The 18,446-nt window shown below is 55.9% G+C and overlaps 1 protein-coding gene across 16 annotated transcripts in view; it reads right to left on the bottom strand.

The window, feature by feature from the left end:
• Dysf (dysferlin) overlaps window positions 1-18,446 on the bottom strand; it is a 208,130-nt gene that overhangs the window by 102,862 nt on the left and 86,822 nt on the right. For all 16 annotated transcript variants that reach the window (XM_071601695.1, XM_071601700.1, XM_071601698.1 and 13 more), the window contains 12 exons: window positions 17,667-17,782; window positions 17,092-17,208; window positions 15,734-15,911; window positions 15,010-15,134; window positions 13,125-13,231; window positions 7,703-7,895; window positions 5,533-5,688; window positions 2,035-2,166; window positions 1,784-1,950; window positions 904-1,018; window positions 527-632; window positions 132-274 (listed from right to left, as the gene is read on the bottom strand). In XM_071601695.1, the coding sequence (XP_071457796.1) occupies window positions 132-274; window positions 527-632; window positions 904-1,018; window positions 1,784-1,950; window positions 2,035-2,166; window positions 5,533-5,688; window positions 7,703-7,895; window positions 13,125-13,231; window positions 15,010-15,134; window positions 15,734-15,911; window positions 17,092-17,208; window positions 17,667-17,782 (1,655 nt within the window). The remainder of the gene's footprint in view (window positions 1-131; window positions 275-526; window positions 633-903; window positions 1,019-1,783; window positions 1,951-2,034; window positions 2,167-5,532; window positions 5,689-7,702; window positions 7,896-13,124; window positions 13,232-15,009; window positions 15,135-15,733; window positions 15,912-17,091; window positions 17,209-17,666; window positions 17,783-18,446) is intronic.

Raw genomic sequence — 18,446 nt, 5'->3', positions numbered from 1 at the left:
GAGTCCCAAGTGCCGACGCATGTCACATGCACACCTGCATGTATCTGTGTGCACACAGGTGTCTGCACCTGTACCCCAACCTCCTGCAACCAGGAGTGCCTCTCCCAGTCCTCACCCCCCTACCAGCTCACCCTGTTCAGTGCTTCCATCTGGCTGAGGTCCCTCCTGCGCAGGCGGACCCAGCGCCGCCGTCGGTGTGTGTAGTACATCTTCTCTGCAGGGACCCAGTGCCTCGGCTTTCGGTCCGGAGGGATAGTGATGCTGTACTCCCAGCCTGGAGGAGGACACCAGTCACCCATTGCCCAATAATTCTCCATCTCTCCTGAGGCCATCTCTTCAACTGGGGCATGCTCACAGACTCAAGCAGCCAGTGACTCTTGGCCCTAATTTGTCACTTGAAGAGGAGATATACTACAGTGAAAGCCAGTGCCTCAGGCCAAGGGGCTCTGGCACTCAGTGGTCCTCACCAGCACACCTTGAGCTCACCAGGATGTGGGGGGCTCACCAGGCTGCACAGGTGGCCTACCTTGTTCATCGACAGCCCGGTTGAGGTCCGTGGACCATTCCTCATCTTCCCACTTCCACCCCAGTGGGCACTCAATGTCATCCTTCGGAAGCACCTTCTCTCCATTCTAGGGACAAATCAGGAAAGGCAAGTGTGAGAAAATCAGACAGTCTTCAGCAGGGGCCCAGAAAAGAAGCCCCAGACAGAATGGCAGAGCCCCCGAGACCCATGTGACTCAGGACTCCTATTCTTCTAGAACCCAGAACATGGAGACTCAGCAGGTGCAAGCAGGACAGAAGATGTCCCAGCCTTCTCTGAGCCATAGACCCCTCCTGGGGCTCAGGGGACGGGTGGGGCAGCTTTCCCTAGAGTCCTGGACGGTTGGTCCACCTCCTTACCACATCAGTGTAGTTGTCACTCATGTAGATCCACTGGCCCCCGGGGAGCCGGGTCTGGTTCTCAAACACCTCCTCCACGAAGCTCAGGTGACCAGCATCAGCATCATGGAGCAAGCTATGGGGGAGGCCAGTCAGAGCCGCTGCTGAAGAGGCCCCCATCCGCCCATCACCTCCAGGAGAGCACCCTGCCTTGGCCAACCTGCACATCAGCCTCACTCCAAGACAGACAGAGGGGAGGATGCAAGAGACCAGAGAAAAAGGAGACCCAGGGGCACCTCGTTCATGGCGAAAAGAATATATCACCCAAGATGAAGAAAGAGAGAGGGGGGCCAGTCAAAGGCACCAAAAGCTAGGTGGGTAGTTGAAGCACAACAGATAGTCCTAGAAATGTAAGGTGTTATCTAACTGCACACTTGGTCCGAGTGCTTGACTTTAGATTATATGTTATAATTTAATTTTTTTTTTAAATTCCCAAACATCAACCCAACGGGAAGAGAGACAGGGGAAGAGGCAGAGATGGCAACGTGGATGGAGAAAGATGATGTCAATCTGGGAGGGACCCCTGGGGGAACATGTGAGCTGCCTGCAACCCAAGAATTATTACACGAGGAGCAGAAAGAGCTTGTCCATGGTGTCATGGAGCACAAGGCCAAGTCAAATGGGGGCTTCGTAATAAAGGGCCTTCTCGGTATTAGAGAGCTTCCAGAAGGAACACTGCATAGTGAGCCCAAGTCCTGGGACAGCCACAGTTCTAGTGACCAGTGTAGCAGGAGGCAGAGGAGTTGACAGAGCTGGGGACTCTGAAAGAAAGTTGCTGGGGCAGAGGGGACGTGGCTGGCGGGCAGCCAACCCTCACAAGACTACCCTGCCCACAACTCACGTCTTTTCTGGACACACGAACCAATCTCCAGCCCAGGCCCAGCCAGCAGAGGGGCGGAAGCTGTCTTTGGGTAACTTGATCTTGCCCCTGACGTCAGAAAACTTGGGGTAGGTAAGGCCCGTGGTGCCCCAGTTCCCAACCAGGGCCAGCTTGGTCTGGTTCTCATACTGGAGGGAGAAAGAGAAGTACTTTGGGCTGCGGCAGGTCCCGCAGGTTCAGGGGGAGGCAGGGGCCAGGTGGTGGGCACTCACAGTTTCGGCAAAGACAGACAGCTTGCCCTCGGCAAACTGGTTGAACTCCTTCTCATCCACAGAAAGCCCAAACCAGAGCTTGACTCGTATCTGGACAGGCATCCGGGCCCCAGGTACCTTCTCCATTGGATACTAGGCAACAGAGAAGGATAGAAACTCACATTCCCTTTCAGGATCAGGATGTCCCAACTGGGGTGGGGACTGGGGTCCTCCAGGTTTGGACATACCAGCTCAATAGCCCCTCAATGTTGACCAACGCCTGATGGACAACTTAGAATTTCAGGGAACTGGAATGTAGAAGAACTCTCTCCCCTGCCAAAATTCCTTCTCATCAAAGAAGACTACATTGTCCCCACCCAGGAGCTTTCTGCAAAGAGGGACCATGTCTACGTCAGGGTCCTTCATCTTCCCCTTCTCTCACAATTCCATTCTCCTCAATCCCATTGTCTTCAGAATAGCACTGTCTTATGGAATCTTCTGCTACAGTGGAAAATAGTTTCTATCTGCACTGTCCAATATGGTAGCCACAAGTCCCATGTGGCTAATGAGCACTTGAACTGTGGCTGGTGTGACTGAGGGATTGAATTATTTGATTTAATTAATTTAAATTTAAAGAGCCATATGTGGCTACCCTCTGAGACAGAAGAACCATTCTAGAATTTGTCTTTAAAGGAAACACAACGACACAGGCCTGGAAGAGGAAGAAATTAAGGCCATTTCATTTCGTTCTCAGTATTTCATATTTTAGCCAGACGTTAGTGTACCATCTAATATCCCTACATTTTCAAGTGCTTATCAGCATGTTAACCACTATTTACTGGTCTTCAAGTGCTTTTAATCCTGAAACCTTCAGACACTCTGCCAAAATTGAATAACCGCAATAACCCAACCTAAAAAAAAATAAACATTTTCTATGATCACTTCACCATTTGACTAAAGCCCAAAGTGAGATATGGAGTGAGAAACAGAAGTCTCTCACTCTTAGAATAAATAACACACGGTCCCCATACAGGAGGTGACACATGAAGTACCTAGGCCCCATGTGCATGAGCTCAGAAGAGTATGTCCTCTAGGACAGGGAGTCAAGAGAGAGGAACAGGAAGCTCTGGGGGTTCAGACGAAGAGTGGGAAGCCAAGGCCAAGGTCCCAGGCTGGTGGGGAGGGCTGGACCCCTAGCGGGAGTCAGTACAGGAAGGAGGCACAGGAAGTGGTGCTGGCCAGGCCTGGGCAGTGACCATCTCACACTTGCCAGACCCTCTGCTTCTGTTCACCCTGGTGAAGCCTGAAGGAGCCCCTGATCCCACGTGTCACCCCCTGGAAACCTCCCCACAGCTGATGGCTTCAGCTGTCCTGTCCCGGAGGGTGGTTAGCTGCCTTTTCCCCTCCAAACCACCAGCCCCAGGGAGATGGCAGGAATGCCTGGCCCCCCTCCCCCACCTACCCCCAGCTCTCTCCCTTGCCCTCCCCCAGACAGGGCCAGCCTGCCCGACCCAAAATAGCAACAGCAAATAAAGAAATGTCTAGTTTGGGGCTCCTCTCCCTCTCTGCTGGTGCTCATTTTTTCCAACTTTGGTTTAAGTTAAGAAACACCAATGTTTTCTTGGTCTCTGCTGGCTGCCAACATTTTTGTAGAGCTTGCTCAGGAGCTACTGGCGGGGCTCATAAACTCAGTGGGGAAGACTTCGAGAAACAATTCTGTATCTTTTTTTTTTTTCCTTGCTTAGAATCAGGGAAAATTTTCAGTTTGCATTTGGCTGTGGCTACAGGGCCAAGAGGTCAGAGCCAGAACTCAATCTGTCCCAGGGAGGCCCCCAGGTGTGCCTCTGTGTCCACACCTCGACTCTCAGCACACAGCCTTCCCTGGCCAGCCCCCCAAATGGGGTCACTCCTCCATTTCCTCTCCTTTCTGCCCCATGAGCAGAGAACTGGCTTAGGAGGGAGATTCTTGGTCAGACCTAGAGGTTAGGATCACACAAGGACATGCCCCAGGTAACATATGAGCAGACTGTGGGGCAATCCCCTGCCACACACACACACACACACACACACACACACACACACTTGGCAAAGCTGGCTTCTCCTCTGAAGTACCAATGACCCTACGTGCAGATACGCCCATCCCTGCCCATGGGTTGGCCTCTAATCCAGGTACCTGTGGAGCATGGGATCTCTACCACAGGAAAAGGGAAGAAGAGGGCAGACACTAATATCCATTGATCACCTAGGTGCAGCAAGGTCCATTACCTGGGTTATCTAATTCAGTCCTCAAAACCTATGAAGTTGATAGCCTTATTCTCATTATATAGGTGAGAAGAAAATGGGCAGTTCAGAGAGGTTAGGCAACCTGCCCAAGGCCACACAGAGTACTAGTCAGACCTAGAAATAAGTGTACACGCTGCCCAGCTAAAGCCTATCATCTCCACCCACATAGGGAGCAATAAGAATGGCTGGCCAGTATATGAAGGGGTCAAGAGCACAGACGGCTCTACTCAGAGGGTTCAAGGCTAAGGTTGATCAACAATGACTTACTGAAAGAGATGAGGTGGGAGGAGAGACGTGGGGAAGCAAAGGGGCTTTGGGAAGTTGGACCAGGCTGGGGTAAAGGAGGCAGCTGAGGCTGAGTAGGCCCTGACTGCAGAGGGAACAGGAAGTGGTAGAGTAGGCCTGCTTCCTGGCCATTCAGCCTCTAGCAGGGCAGCCTGAATGGCAGCTTCACAGAGGGACCTTCCCCTTGGGCCTGCAGGGCCACAGCCCAGGGGGGAATTGCCACTGTGTTCTGACTCAGAGGCCAAAAGACCTCTCCACAGTCCCCTGACCAAAGCAGCCTTGGCCCTGGGTCCCCACATTAACCCAGGAGGGTAGGTGGCCCCTCCCCAAACACTCGCTCACCTCCCTATCACCAAGGCTGGTGGGTCCCCAAGAGAAGATGTGGAGGGAGCAGGCTGGGGTGCTGGAAGAGGAGGAAAGGAAGGAGAGGGCACGCTGGGTGAGACTGAGGGCAGGAGTCTTTGCTCCCTCTGAGGGTTCTGAGTCACAGGCACAACCCAAGCCCCAGACACCAGCCTTCCCAGCAGTGAAGAACTTGAACCCCAGTATGGCTCCCGCTGGAGTAGGGGGGTGGCATCATGCAGGGTGTGCAGCCAGGTCTGTGCCAGGATGTGGACGGCTGGTGGCCAGGCCCTCTCTACAAGGGACATGCCCTACAGGGCAAAAACGGCCTCAGAGATCTGCAACCCGCCCTCACAGCCTGGGACCACAGACTCCTCTTCATTCATTCCCAGGGTCCCATGATTCCAGCTCCAACGTTCGCACCTTCTAGACCATAAGCACGGATTCTGGGGACTTTGTGAGGGACAGAGGAAAAACAAAAGTCATTTTGACCAAAGCGCCTTCTCTTCCAGGACCAGAACCCCAGGTCCAGGAACAGGAAAGGGATGAAGTAGGAGGAAAGCTTTGAACTGAGAAGTGCAATCATGACCTGGAGAGAGGAAAACTCACTTTCAGAAAAATGGTCTGCAGCTTCCCACAATTCTTGCCACAGTAGCTGGCCCCGCGCCGGGAGAAGAGGACTTCGTGGGCCGGCACCCGCTGGTAGGCTACACGCTTGTCTCCCTGCAGCATCCAGATGATGACGTCCGGCAAGCTGTTCTGGGGCTGGAGAAAAGGTGGCCATCAGGGTGGCTGGCCACAGTGACCAGTGACATGCCCAAGCCCACACTTCACAGTGGCACAGCACTGTGAGCTGACCTCTGACCCAGAGGCCAAAAGACCTCTCCTCAGCAGCCTCCATCCACACACCACCCACTCCTGGACTTCCCCTTGACCTCCAGGGCGGGCTGAGTCTCCAGCGGCTCGCATCCCCCAGAGGACAGGGCATGAGGCTGCCCCCAGCTCACACCGGAAGCAGAACACAGGTTTCCAGGAAGAGTCACTCCTGCCTGGAGCCAGAGCTTCAGTTCTTATGTCCCATCTACTGGGCAGATGTTCTTGGGGATGAGTATTACACTTAAGGGACCAGACTCCCCTTCCTCAATCCAGAGGGCAACAGCAAATCCAGAGAAGGTGCACATCTTCCCAGAGGGCACTCCTCCCTCTAACAGGGGACCTTTGAGGCCTGGTCTGGAACAGAAGGACTAACTTGGAACAGAAGGGTCAGGCTCTGAGCCCTGGAGGCTTCTAGCCATGAGGGACAACTGCCCGTTGCACACTCTGGAGAAAGCACTGGTTGGGAAAGGGTCCATCTGCTTCCAAGGATGGTGAGCCACGGGGCTGGCTCTCTACCCAGGTCTGTTGCTGAAAGTCCATGCTCCTGGGGCACTCACTAACCTGTCACATGCACTGTTTCACTTAATCCCTGCAACAGCCCAGGAGGCAGGAAGGGCTTCCCCATTTGACAGGTAAGGAAATTCGGGCTTAGAGAGGTTAGGAGACAACTCAGGTTTTTCTGCCTCCAGATATGTGTTCCCAACCACCATGCCAGGGGTTCAAAGTGTGTCCCCCAGGCGCAGCAGGAGTTCCCAGGATCTTGTTAGAAACACAAATTCTCAGGCTCCATCCCAGACCTGGGGTGAAGGGGTCAGGAACTCTAGAGCTTCTGATGCATACACAAGTCTGAGCAGAGCTCTCCCTCCAGCTCCCTTACAGTAAGAGCTCCCATTTGACCTTAATCCTCCCTGCTATATTCTAATCTGTGCTCTGTTCAGCATCAGCCTAGGGCAAGATTATAGATGCAGCCAGAGACCAAACCTCAGGATGGTCCCCACCACTGTGAGAGGCTGGTCAATGGCTGAGACACACAGCATGTCCCCAAGGAACTGGCCACGTGTCGGCAGGCCACCCAGGGAGGCATCCAGGGCCCAGCACCCCTTCCTAAACAGCCTTCCCCACTTCCCCTTGACAACCTGCTGCTCCAGAAGGCCCTCTGGCAGCCTGCTCTTCTGGAGGCATCCCTTCTCACCACCTCCATCTCCTACCTGGGGATCCCACATGGCTCTGGTCAGAGTGGGCAGCAGCTGTGTCTGCCCATGACCTGTAAGCAGATCCTTCTCATTCTCAACAAACCCCTCCCTGGCTTGCCTGCTTGCCCAGGAACTCAGTTGATAACATCTGGCCTCACAGACCAGGGGAAGGGTATGCATGTGGGGAAAGGGTGCCCCAAAGATAAACTGGAGCCAATTCTAAGATACAACAAAGTTCAGAGTTACAGCAATCCATCCTCCCCAGGCCTGGGGCTCAAAGGCATCTAGGAGAGCAGGAAACACTGGGCCTGTTAGAGGCAGGTTGGAAACCAGGTACAGACAGGTACTGGTTGGCAGGAAGAAGTCAGGTCCCTGGGGAAGCAGGGACCTAGAGCCAGACACCCTGAATTCTGGTTCTAGCACTGTCTCTACCATCCTTTAGTGGGTTGGGGGCATTTATTGACTACCTACTATATACCTGGCTCTGTGCTGTGCCCCATAACACCCAGAATCCTGTTGTATCCTCTCTTCTTCTTCTGCAAATGCCTATATTGAGTCTCAAAGAGATTGGGTCCTCTGCCTAAGGTCTCCCCCCAGCAGTGGAGCCAAGGTTGGATCATGCTTCAGACAGTGCCCACCCCCCACACCCAGTTCCAATGTTCCAGGCAACAGGACAGCAAAGGAAAGCAGCACCCTGCAGGGTTAACTACCTCCTCTGCCAGGACACGAAGACGCAGGAGCCAGTCCTCAGCCTGCTCCAGGGCAGCAGAGAGCTCAATTTGCCCAAGCTTCAGGGCCAGTGCAGCCTCAGTGATTTGGCTCAGGTGGCGGGTACGCAGTCGGAACAGGTACTGGTCCAGGTGGGTGGCAGAAGGTATCTCATGGACATCACTCAGGGGCTGGCTGTGAGAGACAGAAGGCCAAAGCTGCCCCAAGTCCAAGCACACATATGTGTGTACACACAAGTACACACGTGCACAGCCCCACAAGAGAAGGCCTGTCTGCACAGCGCCTTCTCCAGCCTCATCCACATGAACGGCTCCCTCTGTGACCCTCAGCTCCTCCAGGAAGCTTCCCCAACCTTGTCTGCCCTCCTACTTCCCATTCCGAAGCCTAAAGCCCTTAATTCTGGGGCCACCTGTTTGGGGCTCACCCTCAACCCCTTGTCTGATGAGTGCTTTTGCCTGTCCCCTCGCCACAGGTGACTGCAAGCTCTCAGAGGACCAGAGAGTCTGCATCCTGTCCCTGCATCCTCCTAGGCAGAGGCCCCAACACTAAGTTGCCCTACACTGAAACAAATCGTTTCTGCATTGTGCACACACTTTCTCCAAGAAAGAAATTTATGAACCCCTGACAAGCCACTGCAGACACCGTGGGGAGGCCCGCCACCAATAATACAGATGTGTCCACCCGGGGCGGCCCACAACACCCCTCCCAGACGCTCTGCCTAGGGAAGCTTTAGGAGACATGGTGGGGCTACATGCAGCCCTCAAAACACAGCCCTGAGCCCCAAGTGTGGAGTTAGGTTTAAACTCAACCTTGCTTGGAAGCAAAGAACTCTGACATGCGCACGCATACATACACCCACTTCCCGCAGGGGCTCCCTAAAAGTCCTTCCTAGGGCTGCTCCACACCACTCCCAAGTCTCAGGTCCCTCCACCAGCAAGGGTCACGCAGGATCGGATCGAGTGGTGGCTGGTGGCGTCTGTGCGCTCTTACACCAAGGAGACCCCCTCCTGCCAGTCCCTGCTGGAGCATGGGGGTGCCCCGCCCCCACCCCACCCCCGGGCGAGCCCTTGACTCCCCAACAGGACATTAGTCAAAGCCGCCAGGTCTGCTCCCACCGCTCGCTTGCAGCGCCCCCTCCTACTCCCCTCCCCGCAGCGTCTCGACTCCCGGCTCCCGGCTGATTTATTTTTCTGCCAATTTCCCCGAGCTATGCAGAACCAATTACCGCCGGAGCGCAGCGGCACCGCCGCCGCCAGATCCACCACTCTGGCAGCCCTCGGCGCACTACATTTTTCCTGTTATTTTTTTTAATTGAATTTTTAGGGTGGGGGGGAGCAGGAGGCGAACTCCTTCTCGGGGAAACTTAAGCCCCGGGGCCTGTCTCAGGTCACGTACTGCACACCCTGTAGTAATATAATATTTACTGCCCCGAGGGTGCCGCGGACGGGGCTGCCCGGGCCGGCTGGCCGGGTGAGGCCCCGGAGCGGGGCTGGGGGCGGCGGGCGACAGGGTAGGAGAGCCGCAAGCCAACCGGGGTGATTTATGCGCCCAGCCTGGGTCGGAAGCTGGGAGGGACTGTGCTACAGACCACCAGAGGGAGATTTTCATGGAAGCCCCAGCCTGGCCAAGATCCGCGAGAAGCAGGCGGGACCCGTGAGCGCCACTAACAAGATGCTCCCATCCTGGGAAAGCCCAAGGCAGGGGGTACAGAAAGAAGGGGAGACAGGCAAGACGAGGCAATGGGATGCTGCACCCCAGCCTTAAAACAATGGCAGACGCCCTGCTACCTCTGGCTGACTTGGAAATCAACATCTAGTGGCCCTGAGCGCAAGGACCTGCTAGGAGGAGACCAGAGCTGGCTGCTCACAAGTTGCTGGCTGCCTGCCCCTGCAGGACCAAGTGGGTGACTGTAGGGGAACAGCCACCAGGAAGGGAGTGTGCAGCCTGAGAGATGAACTGGCTTGGGGTCGTTCCTTTCACTCAGCAATGGTGCTGCTGGGCCTCAGCTGAGCTGAAGACTACCCAAAGAGGAGATCCCGCCCTGCTCTCTCTCTAGGGGAGAAACCTGAGAGGGGTCTCAAGTCCCACAGAGCAGCCTATAGAGTCAGGAGTCCCTCCTGGAAGAAGTGGTTCCCACCTGCACCTTGGAGGGCCACAGGAGCTAGTCAGGCCCAGCTGAGTGGGAAGAGCTTTGGACACAGAGGCAAGGAGAACATGTATGGTTGGGGAGGGGGTGCACAGAGATGCAAAAGGATGGGGATCCATGAGGCAGATGGTGGGGACAGAGAGGGGCGCTCACTAGGATGAGGGCTGAGACTTTCTCCGAAGTGTAGTAGGAGCCACTTCGGGGCTGCAGAGGAGGTGGGCATGGCACCATCCTGAAGACAATAAGTGAGGAGGCTGGAGGGGAAGAAAAGAAGGAGGAGGTGGAGAGGCAGAGTGATGACTAGTGGGGGGAGAGAGGAAGGGGGACACTCAGAGCTGGCCCAAGTACCCAGCATGGTTTCTGGGAATGATGAATCCAGAAGAAGACACAAGGGGTGGGGTGATAAAGTGTGCCCAGGGCCTGTACAGCCACAGACACAGCATAGCTGTTGGGGCCATGGGTCTAGAGGTCAGAGGAAAAGGCTGGCCAGAAAGAACAAAGTGGACACCGTTAGCCCAGAGAGACAGCTGGCTGGGCCTGAGCTGGAACAAGGGGCACTGATGCTGGAGATGTGGGCAGGGCCGCTGAGAGACTCGGCGAGCAGCTGTGGTCAGCCCTGGCACCCTGGCTTGGGCACGAGGTAGCTGGATACCTTGCTTGTCAGCTGGGTCTGTGCCCAGTGGCAGAGCAGGAGGAAGGCCTCTCACTGAGGCCCCGGGGCTGCTCTGTAACATCAGGGGATGCCGGAAGGAATCAGTCCTGATGCCTGGAATTCCTCCTCTGGAGACCCACTTGTGTGCATTCCCAGGAGGGTGGGAACCCAGCTCCCCTCCCAAGCTCCTGAGCTGGCACCAATATCCCTGGAAGGACCTGGCCACCCTGCTACCCCCAGGGTAGAAACTCCAAGGGCCAGATACGGCAGAAGTGTTTTTAGCCAAATCCTCCAAAGAGCAGAGTTCAGAGGAGGGCACTTAAGGCAGTCCAGGAGCTGGGTCTCAAATGTTCCAGGCACCGTAGACCTGCCAAGGTCTGCCCCTCCTGAGTCAGGAGAAGCACTACAGGGAAAACTCTAGCCCTGCCCCCCAGCCCCCAGGCTGTGCAATGGGGCACATTCTGCAGGTGTGGGCTGGTGGGATACAGGGACCGCCTGTGAGCCCACCCCACAGCTGCAGCCCACCCCTGTGCTGACCATGCCTTGCATGCCCTGCCAGCTCATCTCATCTTCCTCCTCCCAGACCCCAAGCCAGGTTCCTCACAGATGTCCCCTGCACACGGCCTGTCCTGATACCTCATCGCCCCTCTGCCTGCTTCTCTTCCTGCTGACTTCCTCAGAGAATGGCCCCAACACCCACACAGCTGCCCTGACCAGAGCAGGGGTCCTTTCTGGACCCTTCTTTGGCCTCCATATCCAATCCACTGTCAAATTCTGTCCATGATAGGACAGCACATCAAGGGGCTCCCCCGCATTCGTGACATGTGAATCTGGGCAGGTTAATCAACCTCCCCGTGACTCAGTTTCCTCATGGGTAAGATGGGGATCGTTTTGCTTCCTACTGTGATGATTAATACATGTGCAATTCCTTAGAATAGTGCCTGGCACGACACGAGGCTGTCATCACAGTGCCTCCTAGAGTGTCCACGCTGCCCTCTGCTTCCCTCAGGCCCTACCTATCCCAGCCTAGGACCTCAGTGGCCTTGTCACAACTCACCCACACAGCCTTATGTCCACTCTCCCTTCACTTGGTCCCCCAGCACCCACTTGTCACCACCACCACCACTCCATCCTCATCCTGAACGAACAGCCGAATCCCAGCACTTATCACCAGCCACCTGAGCTCCAGCAGGCCCCTAAGGCCCACCCCGTGGGGCATCAGCTTCTCCCTCACGCCCCTGGAGGCAGCCTGGTTCCAGCTTCTGAAGTTCAGGCTTCTGAGTCTCTGCTTGGGCAGTCCCTCTCCTCCCCCTCTAGGTTCACACGGGCCAGCCCTGCTCTGGGAAGCTTCCCTGAACGGGATCTGTTGGAATTAGATGCACCTGCTCGGAGCTGCCACAGCGCGGGCTCTCCCTCCCCGGCACGCTCACTTCATGTTTCATTTTTGCATCCATCACCCCCCGGAGGGCTGACATTGCGCCTTGTCAATGTGCCTGGCACTCAGCCTGCCAGGCTTCCAGAAGTTTCGAGAATGGATGAATGACCTGTCTGGAATTCCACCCGCCCGCATGAGGGGGAGTGTCTTTAGGGTAACACTTTGATAAAGATACACTTCCTAACCGGGGTATAAAGGACCAGAAGGGGCGCTGTGGCAGGCGGCACGGTTGCCAGGGTCCCCGCACAGGAGCCGTTCTCTAATACATTCAACAGGACTCTACAGCCAGGTCGGGGAGGGTGATGAGTGAGGCCCAGAGGGGGAGGGGCACAGGTGACATTTGCACATACTCACACTTAACCCCACAGAAAGGAGAAGGGCAACTGCTTATTAAGTCCATTTAACAGCTGAGAAACTGAGGTCCGGAGAAGTGGCGCTACCTAAAGTCACAAAGCTAGTTAAAGGGGCCAGGGCCTAAGTCTCCAGCCATCTCTTCTTCTTAACAATAATGACAGCTACCATGATTAAGTTCTTCCTAACTTCCTGGCACTTTGTAGATATTATAAAGTTATTATAAAGTTGGTTATTCTTCATGGTAAGTTGAAGTTCAAAGCTCCCTTTGGAGTGGCTCCCCTAAACCCAGCCAGCAGTGGAAAAGATGCTGGGATGTGTCCCCTCTGCTGGGCCTCGGCACCTCTGTTCTCCATCACTCCCAAGACCCCCTCTTCCTGAAGTTGACAATCAGTCGTGTCAATAGAAGGCTAAACAGAAACTGTGGTCCCGACATGGCCTTGGGGGAAGGAGGGGCGCCGTCCCCCCCACCCCCACCCCCGCCACTCCCCGCCCCCACCCTCCACCAGCTTCTCCTGGAGATTCCATCAGGGAAATAAGAGGTCGGGGATCAGAGACACAATGCTCCCCATTCAGGTGAGCAGGGCCGCCCCCGCCCACAGCTGCTGCTGCTGCCGGGAGATTTATGACCTGCTCTAAATGTCACCTTTTCAACTCCCCGCACTGACTCTACCACCTTTGGACTCAGCACGGGCCGGACTGCTGGCCAAGCGTGGCTGGGAGACGTGCGGCCACTCACTGCCACACACGAACACTCCCAGGGAACTGGCCCTGCCGAGCCAGGGGAGGCAGGCGCCATGGGCATCAGGTACCCCCTACCTGCAGTCTGCGATGAGCTCATCCATCAGCTGAGTCACCAGGGAGTCCATGTCCTCAGTGGAACACTGGGCCTTCAGGGCCAGGTGGACCTGCTCCAGGCCAGCTTCCTGTGGAACAGGCAGGCAAGGGTCAGGAGTGTCACCATGGAACAGAAAGTACATACTGGACCCAACCCCCAGGCCCTGAACCAAAAAGGATTAAACAGAGAAAGCAGAGCCCAGACCCAACCAACCAGCACTGGCCTGGCCCAAGAACCTTCCAGGATTCTCCACAATTCCCAAGGTGGAAACTTCAGCCTCACACAGACACGAGAAGCTCACGTGCTCTCAGGGGCCGTCAATGGATATGAATGCAGCCTCTCCTCACCCAGCACCTTCAAGCCAGGTCTGACTTCCCATGGTCCTCTCTGAGCCTGGAACCTCTTTCCTTTGAAGATTCTACTACTGACTCTCAGGAGCAGTTCAGCTACCTCCAATCACGGGGAGGCCTTCTCCAAACCCCCATGGCCTGGATTTTGGCTGAACTGCATCTGGCCCCCTCCTGGCACTCTTCCCCAGACCTCTCCATGGGTTCAGCCCCAAGCCAAGAGGTGAAGATTGTTCTTGGAATACGTTGTCAGGCCCAGGTCTGTCCCTCAGTCCACCATACATCCCTCCCCATCCATCAGCCTTCTTGACGTGTCCTTTGGCCCAGCACCACCAGCCTAAGGATGGACACAGTCCCTGCTCTCTTGAAGTCTGCAGACAATGACAAATCAAAACAGTTGGCTCTTGTTCCGTGTCAACTCTGAATTCTCCTCCTCTTGGTCTTTGCTGGTCTTCCTTCCCCCTAGAACCGCCAGTCTCAAGGAAGTGATAGGCACTATGGCGGCTCACCTTGGCCTGCACTCCTTCCAGCCCCTCTTTCCACCTGTGCTCATCCACAGATATGCCCAGGCCTCTCCAATCCCCTTCTCCCCTCCCTTGGCCTCTGTGCTCTTATGATTGACTCTCCTCAACTCCTGGCTGAGCACCAGGCCCACAGCCCCCAGCACATGCAGACAGCCTCCCTCCTCACCTCCAGAACAGAACCTGCCACCCACCCCTGTACGCTGCTCTTCTCCCTGCTTCCCAGTTCCCCAGCCACCAGAGTCACTGCTTGGTGTTTCATCTCCCCAAATCCAAGAAGCCACCAAGGCCTTGTAGCCCAGGTCCTGCAATTGCCCCTCGAAGGTCGTCTCCTTCCCATGGCCTCATCATCCTCCTAGGGCCCCAGCAGAGCTCCACTTCCCTTGTCCCCCCACTGGACAGGGGCCCCTCGAGTGCCTGCGACACCTCCCAGTGCTCCCTGGCGGCTCTCCTCTGAGCCCCAAGCCTCTCCCTCTGCCACCCTGAAGCTTCAGGGTGAGAGGCTCGTGGGGCCCTCACCCTCCTTTACCACACCAACCTCCTGAGGATGGGGCAGCTCCCTGTTCACTTTGAGTTTCTGGCTTCTAGCAAGAAGTTTCTAGCACCAGCTCTTGTGTGTGCTGAGTCAAAAGGCATCCAACGTGGACCAGTGCTGAGCTCTGTCCTTCTCAGCCCTTTCCTGTCTGTCTGTCTGTCTGTCTCTCCCCCTCCCTCTCTCTTTCTCTGTTTCCTCCCACATCAGACTGGTGCTTCCCAGGACTGTTGTGACCTCCTCTTCTCAGCATGTAGGACAGGACCACAAGCCTAACTTTGCAGGACACAGAGAGGACCAAAGGCCCTAAAATTCACTAGGCATAGTAGTGTGTGTGTGTGTGTGTGCGCGCGCGCATGCACACACGCACGCACACATACGCAGACACACTGCCAGTGGACAAGTCTGCAGACACCCAGGGCAGGGCAGGGGCCATGCACACAGCTTAGGGCAGGCCTCCACTTACCAGTCGGTCAGCGATCCTGAGCAGCTGGTTCTGAGTCTCCACTCTGTGGCTAATGTCCTCCCAGTAGGATGACAGCACCACCACAGGCTTCACGTTGCCCCAGGGTAAGTAGTAGTAGTGGCACCCTGGAGGCCAGAGGAGGTTGAGTATTGGGCAGAAGCCAAGGGCAGGTGGCACACAGCTCTGCAGAGCTCAGACCCCCGGACACTCAGAGCTGCAACTGGCATCATTGGGAAGGGGACCAAGGGTGGGAGGGAGACAGGTGCCTGTTCCCCCTTCCCTCCTAAGAACCCCCTTGGACACACATGGTGTGATCTGTGTTCCCCAACATCCAAACCAGCTGCCTGAGCTGTGGTTCCCTGGGGCTCCTTAGCACATCAAACAGAGGGGTGGTTAGCACAGCCCTGCAGGGAAATCCCAGCCCACATCTCCCAAGTCTCCAAGCCAAGCTCAGCAGACTCCGAATGATGTATAATGATCTGGTTGGGTCAGGATCAGTGAACCACAGCTGCTCCAGGAGTCGGGCTGTGGGCTCTGACAGCGGGGCCCCACCTGCAGGGGCACCGCGGGAGGCAGCACAGGCAGCAGAGCTGGGGTCACCCCAAACAGTCTGCCAGGGCCGGTGCCTGGAGCCTCCCGCAGCCTTGCACAGGAGGCAGGACTCGGGGTGCGGCCCCTGCTCTATGATCCGGGTCTCATCCAGGAGCCAAATCTCGGGCCTCACCGTCAAAGACCGCCCGGCTGTACTGGGTGGTGGAGGCCAGCGGCAGGCAGGTGGTGTCGAACTTGTTCCCATAGTTCCCAATGCTGACCTCAAACTGGATGGCGTCGTCCACGTCCTGCAGCATGGAAGCCGAGTAGAAGGCGGCAAAGAGGGAGTACTTGCGCCTCCGGAGGTACTTCTGAGGGCAGAGAGCAGGCAGGAGGGTCACGATGAAGACACCCAAGGTAGAGGAGGGTCACGTGTCTGGCAGGCCCTGGCCATGACCAGCACCCGGAGACTCCTGGCTGGACTGATGACGGGCAAATCAGTCCAACTCAGAAACAGCATCCAGATTTGGTTACTGACTGAACAAACGCATGCCAGGTCTGTGTGTTTGGCCATATTTCCCCAATAAGATCTGCTCCCCCAAGGTCATGCTGCTCCTTAATCCGAACCAGCAGCAACGGCATCACCACGTCAGCCGAGCAAGGGCTCCCGCGGTGCCCCTCGGGGCAGCCTGGAACCTCCCCCGCCACTCAGTGAGCTGAACACTCTAAACCACCAGGTCACTGCCCAGAGCTCCTGCCCCTCGCCACTCAGGGTCCCCACCACGCCAGCCAGCTCTGCGGCACTCTTGGCCACAGGCTTGGGAGCAGTGAATCTCACTGTCCTCTCTGGGAACAGGGCTGAGGACATGGTAGGCACTCAGTCACATGGGACTTGAACCAACGTGACTCTTTGATTCCCTTCATGGCAGAGCGAAGAAGGATTAAACTGCTCTAAGGTTTTAGGAGAATGTTGAGAGCAAGTGCTTCTTGCATGCATACATTGATTCACTTGTCCCCACAATCTTGTCATTATTATGCCCACCTTACAGAGAGGAAAACTGGTACAGCTGGTAAGTGGTACAGCCAGGACTCATGGGCCCAGTTCTACCATTGGTTGCTCTGATATATCTGAGCCTCAGTTTCCTCCTCTATAAAATGGAGGCAATAACAACCGAGCCCTCACGGGGTTCTGCGAAGACTTGAGGACATCAGAAGGATCGCTAGCACGATATCTGACACATGGTCATTGTTTAGTTGACTTCAAAGCTATGTCTACATCATTATCATAGAACATCATCTCATTTTGCATTGAGCTCTGGGCTTTCCGTATATTTTCATTTATCTTCTTTAAGCTGCTGAACATTCCTCCCAGGGCGCAGGGTAGGTGTTGAATTATTCCCAGTTGACACCTGAGATGCTGAGGCCCAGAGAGGTGAAGGCCCGATGAGCATGAGGCAGAACTGAGTCCTCCCTCTGCCATGACACCCAGTTGGTCACCTTGCCCTGTCTGTCCCCAGCAGGGACCCGCCCTTCTCCCAGAGTGCCCCTCACCTCCACCCGGAGGATGTCGTCTGCGGCGAGGTCCTCCACCTTCTGCTCACTGTGCTGCTCTACCAGCTTGGTCTCCAGGGACACCAGAAGCCGGCCTCGGTAGGCCACACCTTCCCCCTGTGAGGGGAGGTCAGGTCACAGAGATGAGGGGTCAAGGGGGAGGGAGGAAGGGAAGGAAAGGGGGACAATCTAGCACTCAGTTCATCTCCTAGGAGATTCCTGAGCCAACCCATGACAGCAGGTGAGGATGTCACGGCCCAGAGAGTTCAGGGACTGTGCCAAGTCACCGAGCAGATTGGTTGTGCCAGCCTCCAATCAACCCCAGGGAGTGTGGCCTGAGTGTCTAAGGGACCGGGACAGTGAAAAGATCAGAGCGCTCCTGAGGCACAGGCAGAGGGGGGCACGCAGGAAGAAGGAGCCAGGACCGGGCCAGACAGAAGGAGAATTCTCTGAAGGGATGCCTGCTGACCCTGGAGTCTAGGCTGGGCCTAGCTGCTGCAGGCCAGGCTGGAAGACCCCCACAGGCCAGCCTGGGCACCCGAGGGGCCTGGGGACCTAGTGCTCCAGCAGCTCACCTTGCCAATGTTGAGCTCTGCATATGGGTCCGGGAAGCCTGTGAACTCCCTGGGGCTCCCATAGAGGTTCACGTAGCAGGGCCCGAAGGTGGGGAGGAAGCCCAGATTGTCATCCACTGGAAGACAGAAGCAGGGATCAGAGGCGCTGGCCCCGTGGGGCTTTCTAGGGCTCAACCCAGCCACCTTCAGACCTGAGCCCATCCCTGGCCCTCAGTTTCCTCACATGCACCAGATGCAGCCACTATAAATACATAAACAATAATAGCACTAGACCTAACTGTCACGGGAGGCACAAAGGAGGTCCCAGAGTCTCAGGACCAGAGAAGCCGTCTCTCAGGGTCCAGTGAAAGGCCCCACTAGAGGTCTCTCCTCCATAGTGCAGCCCCCAGACACAAGCCCCTGTGTCCTGATGGCCTTGATTCATCCCAGGATCCCCTCCCACACACACACACGATGCAATGAACAATTTTTAAGTGGAGCAGGTCAGAGGAGCCTTAGGGAGAGAATAAACAATGAGGGGAAATCTGTCCTCCACATCATCCCCATCCTTTTCTGGAGGCTTTTATTAATGTCACTTTCTGGTCCATAGCTCCATTTCTCAGGCTGGGACTCTGAAAACCCTGCAAGCCCTCTGTCCCTTTCAGAGAAAGGGGGGAAGAGGACATTCCCAGAATGCCAAAGGTGGGCAGCAGGGCTAGGACCATCTGGGATGACCCTGTCCACACAAGGATGGGCCAAGAAAAGACAATAAAAATGGCCTTAGCAAAAGAGCACCTGGAG

This window comes from Marmota flaviventris, chromosome 14 (genome assembly GCF_047511675.1).
Source record: "Marmota flaviventris isolate mMarFla1 chromosome 14, mMarFla1.hap1, whole genome shotgun sequence".
In the NCBI taxonomy this organism is placed as follows: Eukaryota; Metazoa; Chordata; class Mammalia; order Rodentia; family Sciuridae; genus Marmota; species Marmota flaviventris.
Note: the sequence above shows the minus strand (reverse complement) of the source record. Positions and strands in the feature narration are given on the sequence as shown.